At 36.3% G+C, this 22,504-nt stretch overlaps 3 protein-coding genes across 6 annotated transcripts; 1 reads left to right on the plus strand and 2 right to left on the minus strand.

Annotated features, from left to right (window-relative positions):
- On the plus strand, positions 1-18,306 carry LOC136823385 (uncharacterized). 4 transcript variants are annotated; one of them, XM_067079563.1, is made up of 23 exons: positions 1-26; positions 477-557; positions 1,081-1,248; positions 3,253-3,428; positions 3,975-4,239; positions 4,463-4,533; positions 4,930-4,992; positions 5,214-5,264; positions 5,411-5,603; positions 5,973-6,037; positions 6,519-6,576; positions 12,940-12,993; positions 13,207-13,229; positions 13,510-13,569; positions 13,793-13,904; positions 14,215-14,336; positions 14,601-14,664; positions 14,914-14,975; positions 15,439-15,552; positions 15,902-16,030; positions 16,275-16,353; positions 16,666-17,159; positions 17,691-18,306. In XM_067079563.1, the coding sequence occupies exons 3-23, from the start codon at positions 1,179-1,181 to the stop codon at positions 17,727-17,729; spliced, it is 2,364 nt and encodes a 787-aa protein (XP_066935664.1). In that variant the 5' UTR covers positions 1-26; positions 477-557; positions 1,081-1,178; the 3' UTR covers positions 17,730-18,306. The 4 variants fall into 4 exon arrangements, with proteins under 4 accessions (XP_066935664.1, XP_066935663.1, XP_066935666.1 ...); XM_067079562.1 differs by lacking the exon at positions 1-26 and having other exon boundaries at positions 437-557; XM_067079565.1 differs by lacking the exons at positions 1-26; positions 16,666-17,159 and having other exon boundaries at positions 437-557.
- LOC136823384 (serine/threonine-protein kinase Nek9-like) lies at positions 7,828-11,869 on the minus strand. Its single transcript, XM_067079561.1, has 3 exons — positions 11,671-11,869; positions 9,993-11,160; positions 7,828-9,576 (listed from the first exon to the last, which is right to left on the minus strand). Exons 2-3 carry the CDS (start codon positions 11,149-11,151, stop codon positions 7,898-7,900), a joined length of 2,838 nt encoding a protein of 945 aa, XP_066935662.1. The 5' UTR covers positions 11,152-11,160; positions 11,671-11,869; the 3' UTR covers positions 7,828-7,897.
- A 252-nt stretch (positions 18,307-18,558) lies between the features above and the next one.
- On the minus strand, positions 18,559-21,255 carry LOC136823362 (nucleolar protein 58-like). The gene is made up of 5 exons (XM_067079534.1): positions 20,978-21,255; positions 20,011-20,107; positions 19,239-19,868; positions 19,051-19,116; positions 18,559-18,752 (listed from the first exon to the last, which is right to left on the minus strand). Exons 1-5 carry the CDS (start codon positions 21,212-21,214, stop codon positions 18,559-18,561), a joined length of 1,224 nt encoding a protein of 407 aa, XP_066935635.1. The 5' UTR covers positions 21,215-21,255.
- Between the last annotated feature and the right edge of the window lie 1,249 nt (positions 21,256-22,504).

The raw sequence follows: 22,504 nt of genomic DNA on the forward strand, positions 1-22,504 counted from the left end.
TTTCTGGTGTACAATTCTTGATTTGAGTAAGAAACATTTTCTCGGCTTGAAGAAATATCTCTCACATGGGATAAACGAATAAAACCTACTCTTTATCATAAACGTGCTTTTAAACTCCCGGGTAGTTGCTACTGTTAAAAAGGACTTTGTAATAGGAAGTCATGCTTCCCTTACGGTTTTATTAACCTCCTCAATCCGTGAAAAAAGCTGAGAGCGCTGTAAGCACACCAAAATTCAGATTATTCTTATTACATTCAATTTAATTAAAAACTGAGGCAATTAAACAGCTACATAGCTTGAAAGAAAAATAAATACAATTCGACCATTTTTCTGCCTCTACTATCCAAGCATAAGTAATTGACGTCACTTTTTCAAAGATAGAAAATCTTACGTCAATTCAAAGCTAAGAACAAAGATTTTCACATCACAACTTTTAGGAAAAGGATTTTAACATCACAATCCATCTTCCTTTCCAGCGTATTCAACATCTAAGCGCGACAACCCAACACTGGACAATGTCTTCTTCAACTTAGAACTTCACTTATTTGAATACTAAGGTATGTTTTTCTTTCTCTAATTATAAGGGATCTTTTTTTACCCACAAGAGGTAGGTAGTTTTCCTGCGAATAAGGCAGTCTCCAATTTTCTTTCTTCCATAACAAATTTCTTTTTTTATGTTCTGGAACGAACATGGCAAGGTTTGGTTCGCTATTGCTCTTAATGAATCTTGAAGGACTGAACATCCATTCTTTCAACTCAGATCAAAAAGCCATTTGCAAACAGATCCTTTAGGCTTTGCGAAAATCTGATTTTTAGTAGAAGGTCAAAATCTTCGACTTCAAGTAGGAATATTCTTATATGTTAACTGGGACGTAAAATGTAGAAGCAGCAATTATAGAAAACAGAAAAATTAAGCGACTGCTTAAGTAGAAATTTTCGTCATCTTTCGTGACTTCATCAGCATCAATGAAGCATCAAATTGGAAAGATGTCGAAAATTTCTACTTAAGCAGTCGCTTCATTTTTATGTTAACTGGGAGGGATTTGTTTCATCCAATTTTCATTTTTTCTTTCAATTCAGGATTTCATAAGAAGAAAGCAAGGTGAGAAACATAAGAACAAAATCACAGAACATTCCAACAAGATTCCACAAGCGACATATTCACACATGAAAAAGAAATGTCCAAATTTAATACGAATAAAGAAGCCATTTTTAATCACATCCCAACCACGACTACCGTTGGACCAGGTGCGTTATCCATTTTGTCAATTTTCTCTTCTTTGGTAGCAATATTCTTGTTGCTCGTTACGAATCAGGAATGGTGCAATAGACAGTCTGATTACACGTTCTTTTTATAAGAACATCCAAAATATTTGAAGCCTTCGAATGTCCTTAACTTTTTGAGTTTGAAGCCTAAAAATGTTCATAACATGTTCTTATTTTTGACCGTTTTCCTATGAAATAGGGGTGTTTTTGAGTCCACAAAGCCTTAAATTTGTTCTTAACTTGTTCTTAACATTTTGGCCAATGAAGGCTTATGTTCTTATATAGTTTTTTCTTATAAAAAACGTGTTGCGAACTTTTCTTGGAGTGAGAGGAATATCAAGTTTTTCGGAAGTTATTTTAAGAAGGATTGGGATTGGTTTTATATATTCTTAACTTTTTGAGTTTTAAGCCTAAAAATATTCTTAAATATTCACCCACTCTAAAAAATCGCTTTTTTAAGAACAAACTATATGAGAACATAGTAAGGCTTGGATGGCCAAAATATTAAGAACAACCTCTAAAACTTCTTTCAGAAAACTGACAAAAATGTCCACAAAATGGTGAAGATAACAACATGTTAAGAACAGTTTCAGCCTTGAAACTCAGAAAGTTAATGAGAACATCTTCAAACAAATGTTGGATGTTCTCATAAAAAATGTGTACCCCTTGTTGCTGTTCCATAATATTATATGCGGACTATCAGCTTGTACAATACGATAACTACGCGAAAAGGACCAATCATCGACTTGTTTAGAATTCATTCTTTTTTTTTTGGCGAACGATGAAGAGATGATGGATTTAGAATTGATTTTGAGAATTTCGTTTCGCAAAGAAAGGTTTTGTTTTAGAAGCATTACACTTTTTTTTTGTAAGAACCAGTAGACGTTTGTTGAGACTAGCAGGCTGTTCTTATTTGTTTGAACTTTAAGCCCCAAATTGTTCTCATTCTCTTCTTAATTTCAACATAAATTTCAGGACTCTTTTTACTTGTACTCCTATTTTGAGTGTTAGGCCTTTGCTGAAATGCTGAAAATTTAGCTATTCCAAGCGAAGGATTGCTCTTAAATTGTTCTTAGTTTTTGGCAGTTTTTAGTTTAGTTTTTAAGCCTGATTGCTCTTACTGTATTAAATAAAAAAGTGTATCCCAGAGATTTTCAAAACCTTCTCACTCAGCTCACAAATACAAATAATCCTTGTCACTCGCTGAGATTAAAATAAGAAAATCAGTCCCCCTTTCAGGTAATATAAAATGTATGTAAATGAAAAAATCTCGCACGAGGAACATTTTCTGAGAGAGAGGGGGGTAATCAGTGCAAAGACAGCGTGATGTATTTAACATACAATAGACCAACAAAAGATCTGATTTCAAAGGTCTCATTAAATATTTTTAATGATTTATGAAATGTTTGATGATACCATGGTTACTAATGTTGTTGTAATGAGGGCCGTATATTTAGCTAGATAGAGAGAAGAAGCTAAAAATTACAAGTTGAGAGAAAATTATAGAGACGAAATATTAATGTATATATCTTCGTTATGTTTGTAAGATTTTGGATCGCAAGGCGATTGTTATTCGATAGTGTTTGACTTTTCATAGACTTCCTCTATATTACTTTCTATTTTTGAGTATTTCTTGTACAGTATGTAGTAACTTTTGAGGTGAGACGGAAACTTAAACTGTAAACAAATAATAACAATATTCCAAAGAAGCTGGCTGATCATTTGAAAGAATTTGATATTTTGAAACCTGAGATCATCCTCGAGATTTTTAGAATATTTTTTAACAAATGTCTAGTATTTATTACAAAGTTTTTATTGGACAGTAGTCTTTAGGCTTTGTATTACACAATGTGTTGGAAAAATGTTGCAGTTTTTTGTATAATCCACAATCGTCATGTTTGGAGTAAATTCGTTGTTTACATAGTTGATTTTATTGTCAAAATTACGGATAAAAATTAAGTACAAAATATTCTTTGTGTTTTTCAGCGAACCATATATTTTCAATCTTCAACGGTTACGAGAGCTTACCAAGGATGAAAGATCATCGAAAATCACACATGCATAACAAAAGCTTTGAACCTGTCACTGTCTCAACTATCGCCAAATACTCCAACGATGTTAATGAAGGACATTCTAAAGCACAACACTTCACTTATGGTGCCGTAAGTCAATTCCATCTTAATTCGATTGAAAATCATCGTTTTTGTTAAGGGAGTGGTCAGAAAGTATCTACTAATAGGGGCGGGGGTGTCAAACTTTTTTTCCAAATTTTTTTGTCATCATGTACTAACCAGTGGCGTATCCACCGGGGAATGGCGTATCCTACCTGCCGGAGGGCGGTCGCCCCTCAAAAGTTTTCCCAATAGAATATGAAGGTGCTTGCAGTTTTGATGACCTTTGTCTGGTCACCGATCGATTTCCTGTTTTCTTTGTTCAAAGATTTTATGATGACAGAATAACCAGAAGCTTCATGTTTTTTGAAAACTATATTTTTTTTAAATGATGTCTGTCTATTAAAGCTTTATTGTTTGATCTTTTTATCCAAAGTTTCATGAAAAATCTGCGCTTATTAGACTGGTCCCTGTTGAAATTGGTCAAAATTAAACAGTCTCAGACCAAAAAATTAGTAATGGGAAACGATGAAAGTTTTACTATATTTCACGTAAAGGACGGTTTTAAACGTGTTTGTTTGTCGCCGTCAATTTCAGATACCGGGAGGTGATCAGAACAACCGTTTGATTTACGGAAGTCTCGATTCATACGGAATCGACCTCAATAACATCAAACCGAAACCGAAAGCTGCACAAGTCAAGAAGTATTACCAAACACCGGACAGTTTTGTATACGGACAACGCGACTTTTTGTACAACCAACAAAACCAACCAGCCAGTAAAAAACTCTCCAACATTTTCTCGATGGAAGAGAGAACTTCCGCTGAAATGAGAAAGAAACAAAAAGAAGTCGAGAACACAGGTTCGAAATTACATTTTAACATACTGTATTTGCTGCCAATAATCATCTCACATTCACCGTAGTAAAGAGGTCAAATTATCAACGTGACTTCGGCCATAACTCTTTTACGATTTTCTTCTTAAAATCAAAATTTTGACGAATTTTGATTTCAAGCGCCGATTTTTCGATTTTATGAAAACGAGAACTGGTATGATATCAATGTTATTGTCTTTTTATTGTTTAGAAAAAGAATACCACCGATACAAAAAAGAAAAAGAAGAAAATCGAAAACGAATCGAGGACGAGAAAAGAAGGGTATGTCTCAAAACTTTCACTTTTACATCCCTGTCTCAAAAAGGGGTGCGTCTCAAAACTTTCCTCTTTATCCCTGTCTCAAAGAAGGGAATGTCTCGCAATTTTCACTTTTGCATCCTTGTCTCAAAAAAAAGGACCGTTTTGACCCGGTGAAATGTTTCGTTTCATAAGAGATTTCACTTGCCGTTGCTCTTTCTTCATCTCTTGACTTTCTCAAAATTTTCACTTTTACATCCCTGTCTCAAAAGTAAGGAATGTCTCAAAACTTTCCCCTCACCCCTGTCTCAAAAGTAAGGAATGTCTCAAAATCTTCACTTTTACATCCCTGTCTCAAAAGGAAGGAATGTCTCAAAATTTTTCGTTGCTCGTTCCTAAACTCTTGACTTTTCATTGCAGGACCATGAAATGTTGACGGCTTACAAAGCGCCATGGGGGAAGGCCGGGGGTGGTGCCCCAAACGTAAGTCGCTTGATACACAGTTAGCTTGACGAAGACTTTTTTGAAGTATCGAACACTTAACTATAATTCAAACCTTTGTAGGCGTAAACCCAACCACTGTCAATTTTTGCTTAGAGATTACTGTAATTTTTCATAGCGCCTTCAAAAAGTTTGTGTGAATGTTCAGTAAAACCACCCTTTGCGTTTTCACCTTCATAAATTTTACTTCTATTTTCTCATAGGAACGTCACGAGAGAAGCCAACAAGTGAGACGCCTTCTCGACGATAAAGAGGTGAGTCAACTGGATGATAAATGTTCTTTATTTTTAACAACAAATCGATCAACCAACAGCTTGTCGAAAAACTCTACAAGGTATATGAGATGAAGATCAATAAGATCTGAGACAGATGTATATATCAAAAACCTTTTTTTATTCAGCAAACATTCCCTTTCGGTCGACCAGGTGCTGGTGCGCCATTGAAAACGAACTCTGGAAATTTGAAGACAGGTCTGTCGGCAGATCCAGAAATTCGTTTTCAGAAGCGTGATCGAAATCAAATTCACAATGTTGTCAATCCTGAGGGACGAGCGGAAAAAGAACATCGCAAGTTCCCTTATGAAACTAACCTTGGTATGTTCACCTTCTACTCAAAAAGTTATAAATTTTCCCTAAACCATCCCTTCCATTTCTAGACCTTCTTTTACACTGACTTCCTTACTGTTTCTTTATAAGATTGGGCTTTTCTAGAAATTTTTTTTTTACCCTTATTGTTGAGGATATTGATTTTCGAAGTATCGAACCCCCTGGATATCCACTCTTTAAAATATCCTTAACCCCCTGGATATCCACTTTTGAACAAAAATCGTTAACCCCCTGGATATCCTCAACAGGGGGCACGGACTATTTCTGGAAAAGCCCCTTCTCTGATCCCCTTCAGCCATATTTTTATACCAATTTGCCATGTTTTCAACTTCTCAACCTCTCTAATCTTCTTTTTAGACATCCTTGCTCATGAAACACGTGCTCAACGCAAAGTTTTGAAACGCAATGAAGATATGTCAGTGGTGAGTAATTCTTCGTTTGTTTGTTTGTTTGTTATGAGACGAAATAGCTGGCTGTCCATTAAAATACAACTTTTAAATTACCTCGAGCAACTAAAAAGTTATCAGCATTGTGCTTCCTACACGAAACTCAACTGTCTTCTTATTTTTTATTGGGCTTTTCCAGAAAAAAACCGTGCACCCCCTGTTGAGGAGGTCCAACCTTTTGTGACCTACCCCCTTGGAATTCCAGGCAATTTTAGGATCATACCCCTCCGGAATTCCGAATTTTTACAAATTTTCAATCATTACCCCCTTGGAATTCCGCTTATTTTTGACGGATTTTCGTCTACCCTTATGGAATTCCACTGCATTTCAAACCTTACCCCCTTGGAACGGAAATGGACCTCCTCAACAGGGCCTGCACGATTTTTTTCTGGAAGAGCCCATTATAATAATACACAAATTGTATGTTATATTGCAATATCTAATTTCTTATTCATAGAGTGTTTATGACCCGTTCGGTCGACCTGGTGCAGGTGCTCCATTGCGGGATGACCAAGGTACGTCCAACTACGATTTTTAATAATTACATTATTTGTCGGAAAGAAATCATTTCTGAAATTGTTGCAACGGGTCCTAAGGCATAAGCCTTTTACTTGATCTCTATACTTGACCTCTATCGCTTTTTAATGTTTTGATATTATGAATTTTTTTTAGGTAAAATGTAGTAAAACTATATGTTTAACATTGCTTTATAAATATTGTTTAGGTAAAACTATATGTTTAACATTGCTTTATAAATATTGTTTAGGTAAAACTTATGTTTACTTTTATAATATTGTTTAGGTAAAACTATATGTTTAACATTGCTTTATAAATATTGTTTAGGTAAAACTATATGTTTAACATTGCTTTATAAATATTGTTTAGGTAAAACTATATGTTTAACATTGCTTTATAAATATTGTTTAGGTAAAACTATATGTTTAACATTGCTTTATAAATATTGTTTAGGTAAAACTATATGTTTAACATTGCTTTATAAATATTGTTTAGGTAAAACTATATGTTTAACATTGCTTTATAAATATTGTTTAGGTAAAACTATATGTTTAACATTGCTTTATAAATATTGTTTAGGTAAAACTATATGTTTAACATTGCTTTATAAATATTGTTTAGGTAAAACTATATGTTTAACATTGCTTTATAAATATTGTTTAGGTAAAACTATATGTTTAACATTGCTTTATAAATATTGTTTAGGTAAAACTATATGTTTAACATTGCTTTATAAATATTGTTTAGGTAAAACTATATGTTTAACATTGCTTTTATAATATTGTTTAGGTAAAAACTATGTTATAAATATTGTTTAGGTAAAACTTATATGTTTAACATTGCTTATAAATATTGTTTAGGTAAAACTATAGTTTAACATTGCTTTATAAATATTGTTTAGGTAAAACTATANTACATCTCTCCATTTCCTAAATCTACTTCCCAAAACTTCAAACCAGCGACCCCTTCAATGCTCTTCTTTTGTAGAATAGAGGTCAATTCGTCCAATTGTATTCCTTAAAAGTATCGGTTTTTCTTTTCACCCAGCAACTTTTAATCCACTTTGCGACTTTTTTGAATTTCTTGAGTCCAGGTTTCGAGCTCCAAACATTCGATTTTTTACGTCACATAATAAAACGTTCGAAGCACTTCCAGTAGAAAAAAATCATACTTGCGTCAAAACAGTTATATTCCGAAAAATCATCCAAGTGTAAATCACCAAGAAGAGCGATAAAAAAAGCGATAAAAAAGTGAGTTTCTGGTGAGGTACTCACAAACTCAAATTCCAAAATACAGTTGTCCACAAATTGACATCAACGCTCAAATCTCACCAATCTCTTCATCAGGCAACTGTTGAGTAACTTCTTTCAATTGAAAAGTAAACTTTTGATAGCACTCTTTTTCTGATTCTAATTTCTTAATCAAAACCTCTTGCTCCGAGACACGTTTCGTCAGTTGCGCTTTTTCAAATTCCAATTCCTTAATTCGCATCTCTAAAACGTCTGGTTTTCGGTTCAAACATTGTGAACATTTCTCTATAGAAGACGCTCTGACAGATTGGAAAGTTTCTCTAACAGAAACACTTCTCCCTTTAGTCGGTTGTTCAAACACATTCTCGTTATCCATCGGGATAAACTCGGCGTTTTCCATTTCATCGGCTAACCAAGCCGGTACCGAGTCTTCATTATCGCTATCATCGTCGTTTTTCGTCGCCGGTCGGTCTTCGTTCTCGCCTCCCTTCATAGGAATAACTTCAGCATTTTGTAACTCATCCACGAGCCACGGTGGCATCGAATCATCTTCGTCGCTCAATTTATCCTCTCGCGTTGATTCCTGTCGCTCAAGTTTGCGTTTAGGTTTGGCGTCACTCTCATTATCAAAAGGAATATCATCGAATTGAAAACTGGCCGATGTTTGCTCTTCACCAATAACTGCTTTATAATTCCGACCTTGTCCGCCAAAACCTTCCTCTGTCATACTCAATTCCTTCGTATGAATTAGCTTGGAGTCGATCAGCTTCTCAGCTAGAATGATAGTATTCCAATGCCTACACGATAGACTAGCAACTTTGTGAAGTGAACCAAAAATAGGTTTCGGTGTTGAGCAGAGAGATTTTCCAGCAGCAAGTTGTATTCCGAGGCGACCGTTTTTAGCTGACCCCCAAGAGAAGATCTGACTATCTTTCGTTGCAACGACAGTAAAGCCATCTCCACATGCGCACAAAATGACTTCCTTTCCGGTCAAACTACCTCTAACTAAAGAGGGCGAGATTCTCGGCTTGTAATCACCGACTCCTAACTGACCATATTTATTTGCACCAAAAGTCAGCAGTCTGCCATACTCATCTAAAGCTGCAGAGTGAGATTTGCCAGATGCCACCGCTACTAACCGATAACTGTTCAGTGCTCTCACAGGGGTTGGCTTACTGACATAATATACGAAATCAATTTCTCTATTTTTGCCACCGCCTTTCAAATGCACTGTTTGGTTCAAGGCCATCTTATTATCTTCGTTACTTCCAAAAGCCAATAAATGTCCTTGTGTTGTCAATAAGAAAGTGTTATCACGCCCACATGCTACATCAATGATACACGAGGAATAGTTTTTGGGTAGCGGCACCAACTGTGGCGTACTGCAGTCGTCCTCATGGCCAAGACCTAATCTTCCATACTCTCCACAACCCCACGCGTACACTTCTCCTTGGTCGGTCATTGCAACAACGTGAGAATCACCACAAGCTATTCGTTTCACGAATTTACCATCGAACGTCTCTATTTGATGAGGAGTTAACACTTTATCACCAAGCGACTCATCACAGCCGATACAACCAGAATAATCAGATCCACACGCGTATACGTTTCCACTATCACTTAAGAATACGGTGAAATCTTCGCCACAAGCCACCTGTTTAATGGGTATCCCGTTGAAAAATTCCACTTTCTTCGGTGAGCGATACATGGCGGTATTTCCGTGTCCCAATTGGCCGACGATCTCAGTACCTGATGATAAAATGAAATAATTATTAACTTAAGTGAACTTAATTTTGGCGAGAACTAATTTTGGCGATTTCGGTGAATTTAGACAAAATTCGTCAAAATTTGTTCCCGCAAAAATTAAAAATTTTCAGGATTTTTGCCGCTCGTCAAAATTAGTTCCCGCCAAAATAAGTTCCCTTAAGGTCTAACCATCGAGAGAGCAAGAGTTGACAATGCAAGGGAAATATGTAGTATTTTAACGAGAACTGAAGATTGCAAGCGTGACCTTCACAAGAAAACTTACAGAGGATTTTCAAGGGCTCATACTTTAATATCAAAAGGAGTTTAACAATGAAACAAAAAACTAACTGTTTGGATATATTCTTACTTTATCTCGATTCAAAATGAGATCTAGAAATGATGAAGATAAAAAGGAATACCTCCTTGAATGTTGGCCCACGTGTAGACTTCCTTTTCAATGGTGATAACAGCAAAGTGCGAGAATCCAGCCGAAACTTGAATCCCGCTCTGACCCTCAGCAAACGTCTCAAGTTTTTGTGGCACCACTTTTCCGCCGCCCCACGTGAAAACACTACTTGCGAGGGTAGACACTGATACAGGGGCGGTGGGCGTTAGAGGGGTGGAAACGACCGACCTTTGTGATGAAATACGTCTCAACAAGGGTGGTACTCGAGGTGTATTTACTAATGTCAGTTTCGATTTATCAAAAATGGGTAGTTGGCTTAATTCCTCAGTAGTGGGTCGTTTTTCAGGATCTTTCTCGAGAGTTGAGCGAACAATACGTTGTGCTTCCTCGCTGTAAACATCACTAATCTCACCAACATCTTTCTCAAGAATCGAAGTGATCAATTTCAATTGGTTACTCGCCTCAAAAACTTTCTTGAGAGCGAAAATTTCAAACAAAACACAACCACAAGCCCATACGTCAGACTTTTGGTTATACGGATCACCTTTGACCAGCTCAGGGCTCATGTAATATGGTGTCCCAACACAAGTCTCTGCTTGTCCATAGGTCTCTTCAAGAACTTTTGAGATTCCAAAATCACCAAGTTTTATCAGTTTAGATTTGGTCATAAAAATATTTAACGTTTTAATATCTCGATGTAGAATACCAAAATTGTGGATATAACTGACAGCTGATACTAATTGGTAGAAATAAAGCAGAGCCTCGTTTTCCGGGAAAAGCTTTCCGTCTCGTGAAATAATTTTGTGGTGTAGTGAGCCATCATTTGCGTATTCCATCTCGATGAACAGTGAAGCACCATCGAAAAAATGGTTATAATATGCAACCACATTAATGTGATCTAACAATGATAGAATCTCTACTTCATTCAGTGCGCCCGTGCGCTCTTTATCGGACGCGCGCTGTAAATTGATCTCTTTCCACACCACCAAATCATTGGTTGCTGTTTTCCGATACAACACTGCTTCACCGAATGCACCACGACCCAGTACTTTGACTTTGGTATACGACTCTTCACTTTCCCCAATAGTGGTGTAATTGGAACGAGCACTGTCGATCGCTTCACTGTTTTCGTACGCTGACGAATAGGAATCATCAAAACTGTAAAATGACATTCTTCGAACCTGAAAAACCGAAAAAGAAGGAAATATGTTTAATTTATATTAGCATTGTTCATATTCTAAAAGTTCCAAGAAAACTTTAACGATGATAACCTTGGTATCAGGCCCGTAGGAAGCATTCTCATTTTGAGGGGGACAAGTGAGAAATATAAACAGCCATGGTTTGGCCCGAGGGACAAAATTTCGCAGTTTAAGGTGTCTAGATTGCTGGAAAACGCATCTAATTAAAGGATTATGTTCAAAATGAAGCCAGTAGTACAAGATTTTTCAAAGCTACCAAATTTTGGAAAGGTTTTTTTATTTTATTTTTTTTTGGGGGGGGGGCAAATGCCCCTGTGAACCCCCCGGTTGTTACGGACCTGGGTATTAATAGTTATATGTAAACCACCCTTACCAAAAATTGCGCAGCTCTTTACCGCTATAACTTTGATTGACCCAATACTATGTGGTATAAAAGTATTCAAAGACAGAACTAAAATCCATCTCATTAAGACACTCCCTCTCTCTATTCACCTTTTCGAGAAGCTTTCCGTTTTCGAAGTCCTTTGATGCATTATCTATTCGATTTCTAAGACCTCAAGTCCTCAGCAGTGGGGTTCTAAATTAGAATTTTAGATTTTATTAGCATTCGCACCAAACGGACACCAAAATTTGACAATTATAGAGCCAGGTGGTTTGAAAGTCGTCAAATTCCTTTTTTACTCCATATATGTTAACTTGCTTTCTAAAAGAGATTTGTGATTTTGTGAATAAAGCGTCAAGAATAATAAGTTTCATTCTTCCAGAGTGCAGACTATAGTGTAGATTAAGTTTTTAAAGTGTCAAACTGAAAAAGAAAAAACTAAAAAAACAATTTCACACAAAGTCCAAAAAACCCCATTATTAGACATTCTTTGGCCCAAATTTGCCCCAAAAGCTGGCAACAGATGAACCGACGAAGAACGAACGAACGAACGAATAGACGAACGAACAGACGAACATCAGTTAATTTAAAGGACCTCCGTGGTAGGTTCAAAAAATAATGAAGGTGGTAGATTCTACCATTGAAATTGAAACAAGTTTGGAGTTAATGGGATTAATGCTACAAAGCCCAAGAAAACACTGAAAAAACTTTTGAAGGGATTTCTTTATGAAAAAATAACCTTTAACTTTTTGATAAAATTGACATAGGGAAAAAATCCCCAAAATCTGAAGCGGCAACTGGAAACCGGATAGCGGTAGCAGAAACTTCATGAAAATACATTATTTCAGTAGTATTGGTCATTTTTTTAACATTTGTTATAAAATTTTCTTAGGTAGGTAGGTCCACCCCCATGAAATTTAGGGGTAGTTAAAAAGTGTTAAAAATGCCAGGCAAGGGCGGAGCGGGGCTGTTGTTTTTGTATGAAGGACACTGCCAAATCAAATGTACAAAAAGTGCACCACCTTTAAAATGGGCCAAAAACAGTTTTTTTTTCTGGAAATTGGGGTATGCTGGAAATTTTATATGGCATAGGAAATACACGCTTTTTTTATAAGAATATCTTCTGTAAGAATATCGGGGTGAAAATTGGCCAAATCGTAACAATACCCTCTAGGATGAGTTTCACAGAATTTGATAAGAATACAGTCATTTTGTATTCGGTTAACAGAAAAAAACTAAATAAATTGAAGCTTTGAGGAAGAAATGTAATTTTAACCCAAAAGTTCACTAAAACTCTCAAATTGATCATTTCTCATGTTTGTAAAAAGGTCTAAAAAAGTAAGAATACTGTTTAACATTGCTTTATAAATATTGTTTAGGTAAAACTCAAGTAGCTCGTTCAAGAAACCTCATCAGAACTGTCAAAGGAGATGGTAAGCATACTTCATCTTTTTTGTTCTATTTCCCTCTCTCATTCTTTTCCATCTTACCTCTAGATTCTGTTCATTTTAAAGATTTTAGCTCAAGGTTTCTTCACTATCCCTAAAACTAGAGTCATTTTCTCCTTTTACATGATTCGTTGCCCTGCGGAACTAACAAACCCTATTTTTTCATTCTCACCAAACTTAGCTTCTTTTTCACCATAGATGACGGTGACAACCATTTAACTGTAAGTTATCGATTCAATTCCCATACTTGATGATAACGTCTCTCGCTTTTCCTTACTTTGCAATTCTTCCCTAGCCTCATGAGTTAACGTTCACATGTTCCATTTTCAAAAATTTACTGCCTTGATAGTTCCTTGTAACTCAAATTTCTGCGTTGAACTTGAAAAATTCGATAGACTTTGAATACGATAAAGTATTGCACACACACACAAGTTCCATATAAGTTATTTTACCTCATTTCGATTCCAACATTTTGACCTGACAACAAATGTTCTTTTTTAGGACGCTTCTCTTCAATATGGAACGCCAAGGTTGAAGAAAGAAATCAAAAATAAAGATCAGGTAAGGACAACGACCTGTCATGTGCCTTATCTAAGGATAATTTAAAAGTTCGTCAATATCTCGTCCAAGGATTTTTTATGCCGCACTCAAATTGAAATGACATTCTTGAGAAGTATAAAGATGATTCGAAATTTTCTTGCCGCTTTTTTACAATCCTTATAATATCAGGTCTATAATACACAGAGATGACTGCAATATAGCTATTAAATATCAATTCTTTCAGACTGGTTTTTACGGTGGTTTCGGCCGTGCTGGAGGAGGTGCTCCAAACTTCGGGAATGATGGCATCGTTCAAACATCCAAACGTCAAATGTTCGTAACCGCTGGTGATGGAGGTACGCTTGAACTTCATTTAGTGTTTTTTTTTTGCTTAATTATATCCGGAACACTGACCTATATTACAGCCCTGGACTAAGCTACATCCAGACTTTTTTATAATAGTGGTATTTGTTCGCGTAAGTATTCTCCGTCTCATCCAGGTAACACAGACATTCAGTATTATTTCTATACAGTACTATCATCTTTGATTTTTGTTGACCAAAATTGAGTAACTGCCACCAGGATTTAAACAAAGCTGATTCTACCAAACAATGCATTTTATGGAATATTCTTTTATCTTCTAATTAAATCATTTTATTTTCTTAGCGGTGATAAAGACCACGTCTGACGAATCTTTAGACTTTCGTGGTGGCGGCGGTGCTCCGATACGTGATTCTAACGGTAACTTTGTGGCCGCCGTCAGCGGAAAGTTGTCTAATGAAGAAATGGTAAGTTTGAACTGAAAAACTGCTATGAGATAATATTAGTTTGTGTATTATGACTGATTTTCTTTCAGTATTCCTTGAAATTATGCATGCAGGACGATGTTAGATTGAGTGCAATTTTGACGAAGTACCTCTTTAGAAAATACCATGCCATTATAACATACCTTGACTTTGAATCCCGATCTTCTTTATTTTTTCTGTTTGGTTAATTCCAGACTCGTGTTCTTATGAAATTATTCTCGTTATTCTTGCCAACTTTCTTTTCAGGGTTATACTTCACATTCTCAACTTGGTGATATGGAAAGTCGAAAAAGTTATCTTGAGGCTCTCCGTAAGTTTCCATAACTTTCTGATTTAATCTGTCCATAATATGTTAGGCCATAAATATACGTCATTATTCGTAAATATTACCCATGTTTGCATATGGACCTTGAGACCTTGAGCTGCTTTAACGGGTCGCTGTCAAATGGCGCATGAGTGTGACAAGGCGTGTGGCACTCCTTAGATGTAACAAAGTGTTTAGGGCTAGGAGTTTATAATTATTCTAAACTTGGCTAACTTTCTACTTTCAATCTTATAGGTCAGCAAGCAGAAGAACATGAAAATTTGAAACGTTTACAAAAATCTGAACAGAACCAACAGGTAAGAAAATTGTGTTATGAGGCAAACAGGAGCTCTTTTTAACTCAGGGGCGAAGACAAACAATTCACTAAAAAACTACAAAAGTTATTAAAAGCTATTGGACGCGATTCGTGAGTTAGGGGTCTTCAGCACTGACCTTTATATATCCCTGGACCATACTACTCAATGCCGGCCAAGCAAAGTATTATGATCGGAGTTTTTTTTAAATTGGTACCCGCGGAGAGAGCGTTATACCTAGTTTCGCTTGTACGCTAATGATGTAGCGCCGTTTGTCGTTGGACAAAGTTTCAAACACTACAATGGCTTCTTTGGCAACTTTCAAACAAACTTCGACCAAAGATGGCGGATATAGCTTGGTCCAGGGATTTATAAAGGCTAGTGGTCTACAGGAGGAACACTTGTCTACAGATCTTTATCTTTTCCTAAAGAAAAGTAACGCTGATTTTTCTTTTTTTTCTTTTAGTCGGTAGACACGGGTTCTTGGATAAAACAAGGGAAAGTTGGACGCTACCCTGTTGATTCTTCCACTCATCAAGTGATGGGCGCTCCACGACTCACATCTGATATCGTCAAACAAGTGAGTCTTTTATTTATTAAATGAGAACCTTAAAGACATGCAAGTAATAATCAAGTGTAGCTTAAAACAGAGTCTAAAGAATCAGACTGTCGTTCGGTTTCCCAACTCGAGCCCCAACTATCAGTGACTTGTTATCTCTTGAATTGCATCTTGACAAGCTTTACCAACCTATTTTTTCCCAGGGCGGGCTAAAACTCCTCATATCAAATCTGACTGGGTTCTCTTAGTTATTTATTCACTTCTTCGGCTTGGTACGACTTCTTATAATCTTACTTTTAAAACCTTTGAACTCACTTTAAACTCACTTGGGAATTTGACCCCGACTTAACAACTCTCTGTTGTTTTGTAGCGTTATGAGATCAAAAGAGAAGATCCTTCCAAATCGAAAGAATACCACGAAGCGCTTGACCATCACGCTAGATTACATGAACAGTCTAAACAACTGGAGTTGCGACAAGAACGAGAACGATCTGTCGAGGTGAGCTGATTTCCTCATTATTCGTTATATTGTATTTTTTACTTATACACGTTTAATGCCTTGATCAGAAACATTTGAATCATTTATCTCACTGCGTATAAGCCTTGACAAGACTTCTGAAAGACTTAGTTTAATACTTTATTAAGTTTTTCGAGTCCGGAAATATATTCGTTTAAGTCTTACCAGGTCTTGCTTTTAATGTTGACTTTGTTTATAATTCAAATACCTCCCTCTTTTTCCGCAGCACGCTCGCACGATGGATGCAGTCTGGGGGAAACCAGGCCACGGTGCTCCATCAGACAATTCACCACGAAGAAGGAAACGTAAGTTGTTGTACATCAGTTCTCTTTCGTAGCATTTTGCTGTAGTTTGATTGGAAGTGGTTAGGTGACATACAATTAGCTCTCTCTGATTCTCTGAGTCATCTTTTAGACTCCAAGCGAATGCTAGCTAAAGAAATAGAATTTTTTAGTTCACTTCTTTTTTTCTGACGGATGTATTCTGACACATTAGAAAAACAGTTTTCATCAGTTAACTGACTTGGAAAGTCTTAAAAATGATTGACGCTTAAGTTGTAGCTAGAGTTGTAGAAACCGCGAAAGTCAATAGATAGATCACTCGTTCTCCATTATTAGATATAGAGGTAGACAATGAGTCAGTTCACCAAGTCGACCAACCTAACAAATACATGCGTATATCAACTCATGATAACCCGATTCCCGATTACACTGATTACCCGTATTCCCCGACTCATTCCGATTCGGGCGATACAGTTCAGGAGAAGACAGTCAGTTATGTGAGACGAGAGAAAGATAAGATCAAGGGTCTGAACATCCTTCAGAGTGTCGTCCAACATGAGAAAATCTCCAACAATAACAGCCGACATCAAGCATATCGCGCGGCTCCTTTCGCTACCGATTTTGACAGCGCGGGCGATAATCTCGTTTCAAACACTTCTTACTCGCCCTCCATTCGTCCTGTGCTTCCACCACGTGACTTCAGCTCTCATCCAATCAGTGATCAGAGTGCTGATCACTTGGTCGCAGTTGAGCCAATAGAATCGATATATAATGAAGAAGTTCCACCACCTCCAGGAACCATTAAACTGAGTAACGCAGTTAAAAGAAAGGTTAGAGAAATAAATTTAAAAACAAATTTGCAGATGATGACCAAAGCATTAGTTTTCAGTTCTTTTAGTCATCAAGCTTCACTACTAGTTTGCAAGGCTAAAAGAAATTAAGTGGACTTGTTACCTTGACTTTTCTCTTACCCTCAAAGCCATGTTTCGCTTACCAAGTACTTTGGTTTAACCAGTATCATGGTGGCAGGAAGATCAGGGGGCAACTGCTCCCCCTCCAGCGGTCAATTCTTTTTGGGGTGCCGAAAGACAAGAAGTGCAAAAAGGTGCCTCTGAAAACTAATTTCGGTGCCCCTTTGCTTTTTTACACCTTTTCAGCCCAAAAGAGAAAAAATAACCAAGAATCTGCGTGCTCTCAAAGATGTTTTACTATCTAGAGGGGCGCCGAGATTCCAACTTTCGAAAATTGCCTCCCTAGTTTGGCCTTCTTTTGGTTGACCCACCACTTTACTAAACTGGTTTAACCATATTTGATAGATCTTAAAGACTTCAACCTGATGACTTTTTTTCACCATTCTTCAGTTGACGTTACGACGACAATCTGACAGAAATGACCGATGAATGATTGAATGGATGAATGAATAAATGGATGGCTGGACCATCGATGTAACAAAATATTGAAAACGAAATAAAAATAGAAAAATCAAGAAATTATACATAATTTATTTATAATATTTGACACAGTTTGTGGTTTGAGATGCACATACTCTCAAAATTAAGTTTTGGGGCATAAAAACAATATTTTTTAAGATTTTTGATTTTATATAAAACTGTATTTTTATAAATTCATATTAACCGATCTAAAATAGCATGTTGAACGGTGAAAAGAATGTGGCTATTATAATGTGGGTTTCCCGATCTAAAATCATTTAATTGGCTATTTAGTTAGGTTCAAGCAAACAATCTCATAGAACAAAACTAAATTCACCGGGTGTTTTTTATCACAGGTCAGTGCAAATGACTGAACTATATAGAACAAAGAAGAATTGCACCTCCCCCAATAATTTTCGTACAGTCTCCCACAAATCGAAAGCTGTTGCGCTATAAAGGGTTTGAGTTGATAGGGATGGGAGAACTTGAATAGATTTTACATTAAAAAACTTTACTAACAATATCTACAATGTATCATGATAACATATATTTACAAATTGTTCGTTTTTTGCCCACCGGTCGGTTTCTGTCTACCTGGCCGTAAGTCACGATTTAAATTTTGTTCTTTCAACCCAAGAAATTTATATGGGTTAGGATTATGCAACTAACCTTTATCCTATCGCAAGGATAAGTTTTGATCAACAAATGACATTGACAATGTTCAAACTCTAATGTTGAAACACTGGAGATTGGTGAATTTTTAAAAATCCGTTTTAAATTTGAAAAAAATCAAGACCCCTTAGTTCGATGAGATTGAATTTCTTGGTGATTTGAGTGGAATTCTTTGAGTGCCTTTTGAAGCACCTTGGATGTTTGTGTTTGGGCGTCCTTTGTAGCCTTTCGATGAATTTTTCGATTGTTTGGGAAAGTCGTTCGACTTCTTACGATGTCGTGGTTGACTTTTTGAGTTCTTTCGGTTCCGTTGTGTTTGAACTGAAGAAACAAAATGTTTGCGCGAATATTACTCAGATGAATTATGAATATTTTTATTTAGGGTCATCTTTGAAAGATTATGAAAAATTTCATATGGATATATCAAATCACTTTGGGTCAGCTCCTACAAAGCCCGCACTTTCTGTGCGAGTTGAAGCAATTCCGAAGCTTTAGAGGTTTATCTTCAACTTAAGATTATTCCATTTATGAATCACCATGCCAATTTGTATTTATTACCGATTTAAGAGATCACTTTTCATCTGCCATATTTCATTTTGTAGAAAAAACAAGGACCTACCTTGACGCGAGTTCTGCTGTTGTGAAACTTCTTGTGCCTTCTCTTCCGTTGGAGAATCCTCGAAAACTGATGAAAAAAAAGTGGAAAAACAATAAGAAAAATGACTCTCCGCAGATAAGACAAATATGTAAATCGTTCTCAATGGAGCTAATTCATTTTAACAATTTTGCTCAGAATTATTGATATACCTTCTTTTTCGTTGTCCTCATTTTGTAGTATTCCCCTTGTAATTTCTTCTGTTGGTTGGGTAACTTCTTTTCTTTCATCTCTGTCTACTTTTTCTTCAGGCTCTTCGTCGAGTTTTTCCATTGCTTGCAGTTGTTCGTTTGTCGTCTCCGCAGATCCTGTATTTTCTTCGTGCTCGCTTGTCAGTCTTTCTTTTACGCCCTCTTCAGATTCTGGTTCTTCTTTTACGCCCTCTTCAGACTCTGGTCCTTCTTTAACACCTTCTTCAGATTCTGGTCCTTCTTTTAAACCCTCTTCAGATTCTGGTCCTTCTTTTACGCCCTCTTCGGATTCCGGTACTTCTTTTATGCCCTCTACGGATTCTGGTCCTTCTTTTCCACCCTCTACAGATTCCGGTCCTTCTTTTAGATCATCTGTCATATTTGGTTTCTCGTGTACACCTTCATCAGTTTCGATAGAATTATTTTGCGAAGTGTCGATTGAGTATATTGAGAAAGCAACCACCACAATGTTGTTTGTGGATTTGCTGACCGGTCCGTATTTTACATCTCGTTTGTAGATATAATAATCAATGCGATGAAAATCTCCATCAGTGTTATAGATGAAAGATGACCTGTTCTCCTTTTCACCGTCTACAATGTGAGAAAAATTGGATGATTATCAGGCATTTTGAAAAGCTTTACTAAAACTGTTGAAAATACCTTTTAGAAACAAAGGGCAAACAATTCTGCACTGTGTCATGTATATGTTTAATTGCTCTGAGAGATCTCTCACCTCCAGTAAGAACATTCTGCAGACTTCTTTTGAAGAGAGCTCTCAACCCACCATTTATCCATTCCATACCGACAAATTCTTCGATGGCGTCGATCAGCTGAAAAAGTTATCATCGTTGATCAATACTTGACGAACTTGAATTTAGAATTATCGGCACTAATATCTCGTAAAAAAGATTTAAGCTTCTTCCATCCTCAATAATCGCATGCTAGAACAAAAATCTTGTGCCTCAACCAGACATATGCTACCCTGAGTATCAGAGGATGATAATATTTCAACCTCTGAAGACCAATAATAGAAATTTTATCGCGCATGTGTCAATCTAATCACTGTAGAAAAAAAATCAAAGATGAAGAGCAAATATTAATGTCTAGCAGACTGTATCAGTATGCAGTTTACTATTTACGAATTCCCCCAGAAACCTCCAAGTGTAATTGAAATGAGTTTCTTTCAAAAGAAATCTTTTACATGATCCCCAAATGTATAACAGTAATTACTAAACTTTTAAGTATGAAAATGTCACTTTAATTGAATCGAAATAACAGACAGACTTTATGTTATGATTCTCTATCACTGACTCTTTTTAAAAAGCATTGATGATATTTTTGAGTTGTGTTTTCAACGATGTGAATAAAAATATCAACTTTGAACTTCATCCAAGATCTTGGATGGTCGTCATGGTTACTTATCCCTGTGTTAATTGCGCGCTGAATAGAATCTGGATTGGTCGGCACAGCGTCGATATATGATTTCGACCTGTGCTTTTCACGGTAGTTTTTATTTTCACCATTTTGTCAGTACTTTTGTCCATTTTTTCTTTAAAATTGGGTGTTTTAGACAGATGCAGTGGTAGTTATTGGCTCCCCCTCTAACCCTTATAGGTTCAACATGGTGTAAGAAGAAACATTAATTTTCAAGAACTTTTGAATTGCGAACAAAGTGTACACATAACAAAGATAAAATGTACCTCTTGGTTGATGTTGACGTCACGCTTCATTGACGCGTATAATTTAGTTGAAAGACATTTCACATCCCTCAGGTTGTGTTTTCTTTTGTTTTCTTCACTGATCACTTGTTGGTGAAATAGTTGAGCTTTTGTATTCGCAAGCTCTTGAAGAACCTCAAGGTAGTCCAGAATTTCTTCCCGCGGCCGATTCTCCGTATAAGGGATGGTTTCTTGTATGGAGGTCAGTGATGCTCCCATTTTGGTAAGTAACTTTCTAAAAATGGGGGGATTGTAAGGTAGTGAAAATGTGAATATTATTTTTCATCTATCAACTGATGAAACATTAAGCAGAAGCATTCACACTGGGAATTTGGAACAATATGTGAAGTGTGGAGTGCACGCAATAACAGTTTGAAAAGGAAAAGTTCGTAAACATTCCTCATTCAACTTGAAGCTATTTGGAAAAAGCAATCCATTCAAGTAAATTTAGATCCTTGACTTTTTATACCATAGACGATAGACATATTGACCAAACTGAAAAATCTAAAACAGTAAAAATCTTAGCCATTCTATCTATGAGATTACTACAAGTAATACTCATATATACTCTTGCCAAAGCTCTTCCCTATAAACTGATAAACTCAAAACTGAATGATCTCAAGTTTAAACAACGGCAGCTTCATTCCAAAAAGGTTGAAATCGAACTGAGCCCAGAAACCAGTCAATTTGTCTATATATGATCTAACGGTTTTGAATGCAAATGTTACATAACACGGACTTTATTATTATTATGTATACAGGTTTTTTATCTTGATAACTTAACGTGACTTTATATTCATATGATTTGGAAAGAATTTCATATTATGATAAAGTGACAAAATAATTTGGAATAAGACGTCAAACACCTTCTACATTGTGTCTTTATGTGTATTTTCAGTGCTTGTGGTTTTAAAGCAATTATTGTAGCTTTATAAAATTATTAGTACACTACTGTCTCACAGTGGAACTTTTTCCTCAGTGGGGATGAAATTCCTATTGAAATATAGATATTGGTTAAAAAATCCAGTGGGGAAGGTTTTGGAGTGCAATTTTTAAACATTAGATCTTAAATGGGGATGAAATCAAAGTCAAATTCCCATAGGGGCTGAAATTCCAGGATATTATCCCACCGGGGACGAAACTTTTGCCAAATTTTCCAGTGGGGCTTGGGTCCCAATGGGTCTGTGACACAGGGGTGTATTATAGTCTTGATTTTTCGAGATTAAGGTCAGACAGCCCTTCACAATTTACAATCTAATGTTTTTCATTACTGGCCAACTTTTTGCGATAGAAAGCTCGCAGAGGTCGGCGTCATCGATGTTGAGGCACTTCTTTCTAAAACTATTCAAAGAGGGTTTCATCCAATGTAGAAACGTTGAAGTTTTTGAGTTAGTTGTTTTTTGGAAAATAAATCTAAAAAGTAGGTCAAATCTTTTAAATCATTAAATCAAAACTTAAATCACTGATAAGGTCACATGTGACTATTACATAACATAGGGTCACCAGTAA

Source organism: Clytia hemisphaerica, unplaced genomic scaffold (genome assembly GCF_902728285.1).
Source record: "Clytia hemisphaerica strain Z4C2 unplaced genomic scaffold, Clytia hemisphaerica genome assembly, whole genome shotgun sequence".
NCBI lineage: Eukaryota > Metazoa > Cnidaria > Hydrozoa > Leptothecata > Clytiidae > Clytia > Clytia hemisphaerica.

Bases quoted from the DNA above. Each gene is read 5' to 3' on its own strand.
- LOC136823385 (XM_067079563.1), top strand. From the start codon at position 1,179: ATGTCCAAATTTAATACGAATAAAGAAGCCATTTTTAATCACATCCCA. The intron at 16,354-16,665 runs GTAAGTTGTTGT...CTCCATTATTAG, and splicing joins TTCACCACGAAGAAGGAAAC to ATATAGAGGTAGACAATGAG. The intron at 17,160-17,690 runs GTTAGAGAAATA...ACCATTCTTCAG, and splicing joins GTAACGCAGTTAAAAGAAAG to TTGACGTTACGACGACAATC.
- LOC136823384 (XM_067079561.1), bottom strand. From the start codon at position 11,151: ATGTCATTTTACAGTTTTGATGATTCCTATTCGTCAGCGTACGAAAAC. The intron at 9,577-9,992 runs GTATTCCTTTTT...TTTTATCATCAG, and splicing joins GTGGGCCAACATTCAAGGAG to GTACTGAGATCGTCGGCCAA.
- LOC136823362 (XM_067079534.1), bottom strand. From the start codon at position 21,214: ATGGGAGCATCACTGACCTCCATACAAGAAACCATCCCTTATACGGAG. The intron at 20,108-20,977 runs GTACATTTTATC...TAACTTTTTCAG, and splicing joins ACGTCAACATCAACCAAGAG to CTGATCGACGCCATCGAAGA. The intron at 18,753-19,050 runs GTAGGTCCTTGT...TTGTTTCTTCAG, and splicing joins ACAGCAGAACTCGCGTCAAG to TTCAAACACAACGGAACCGA.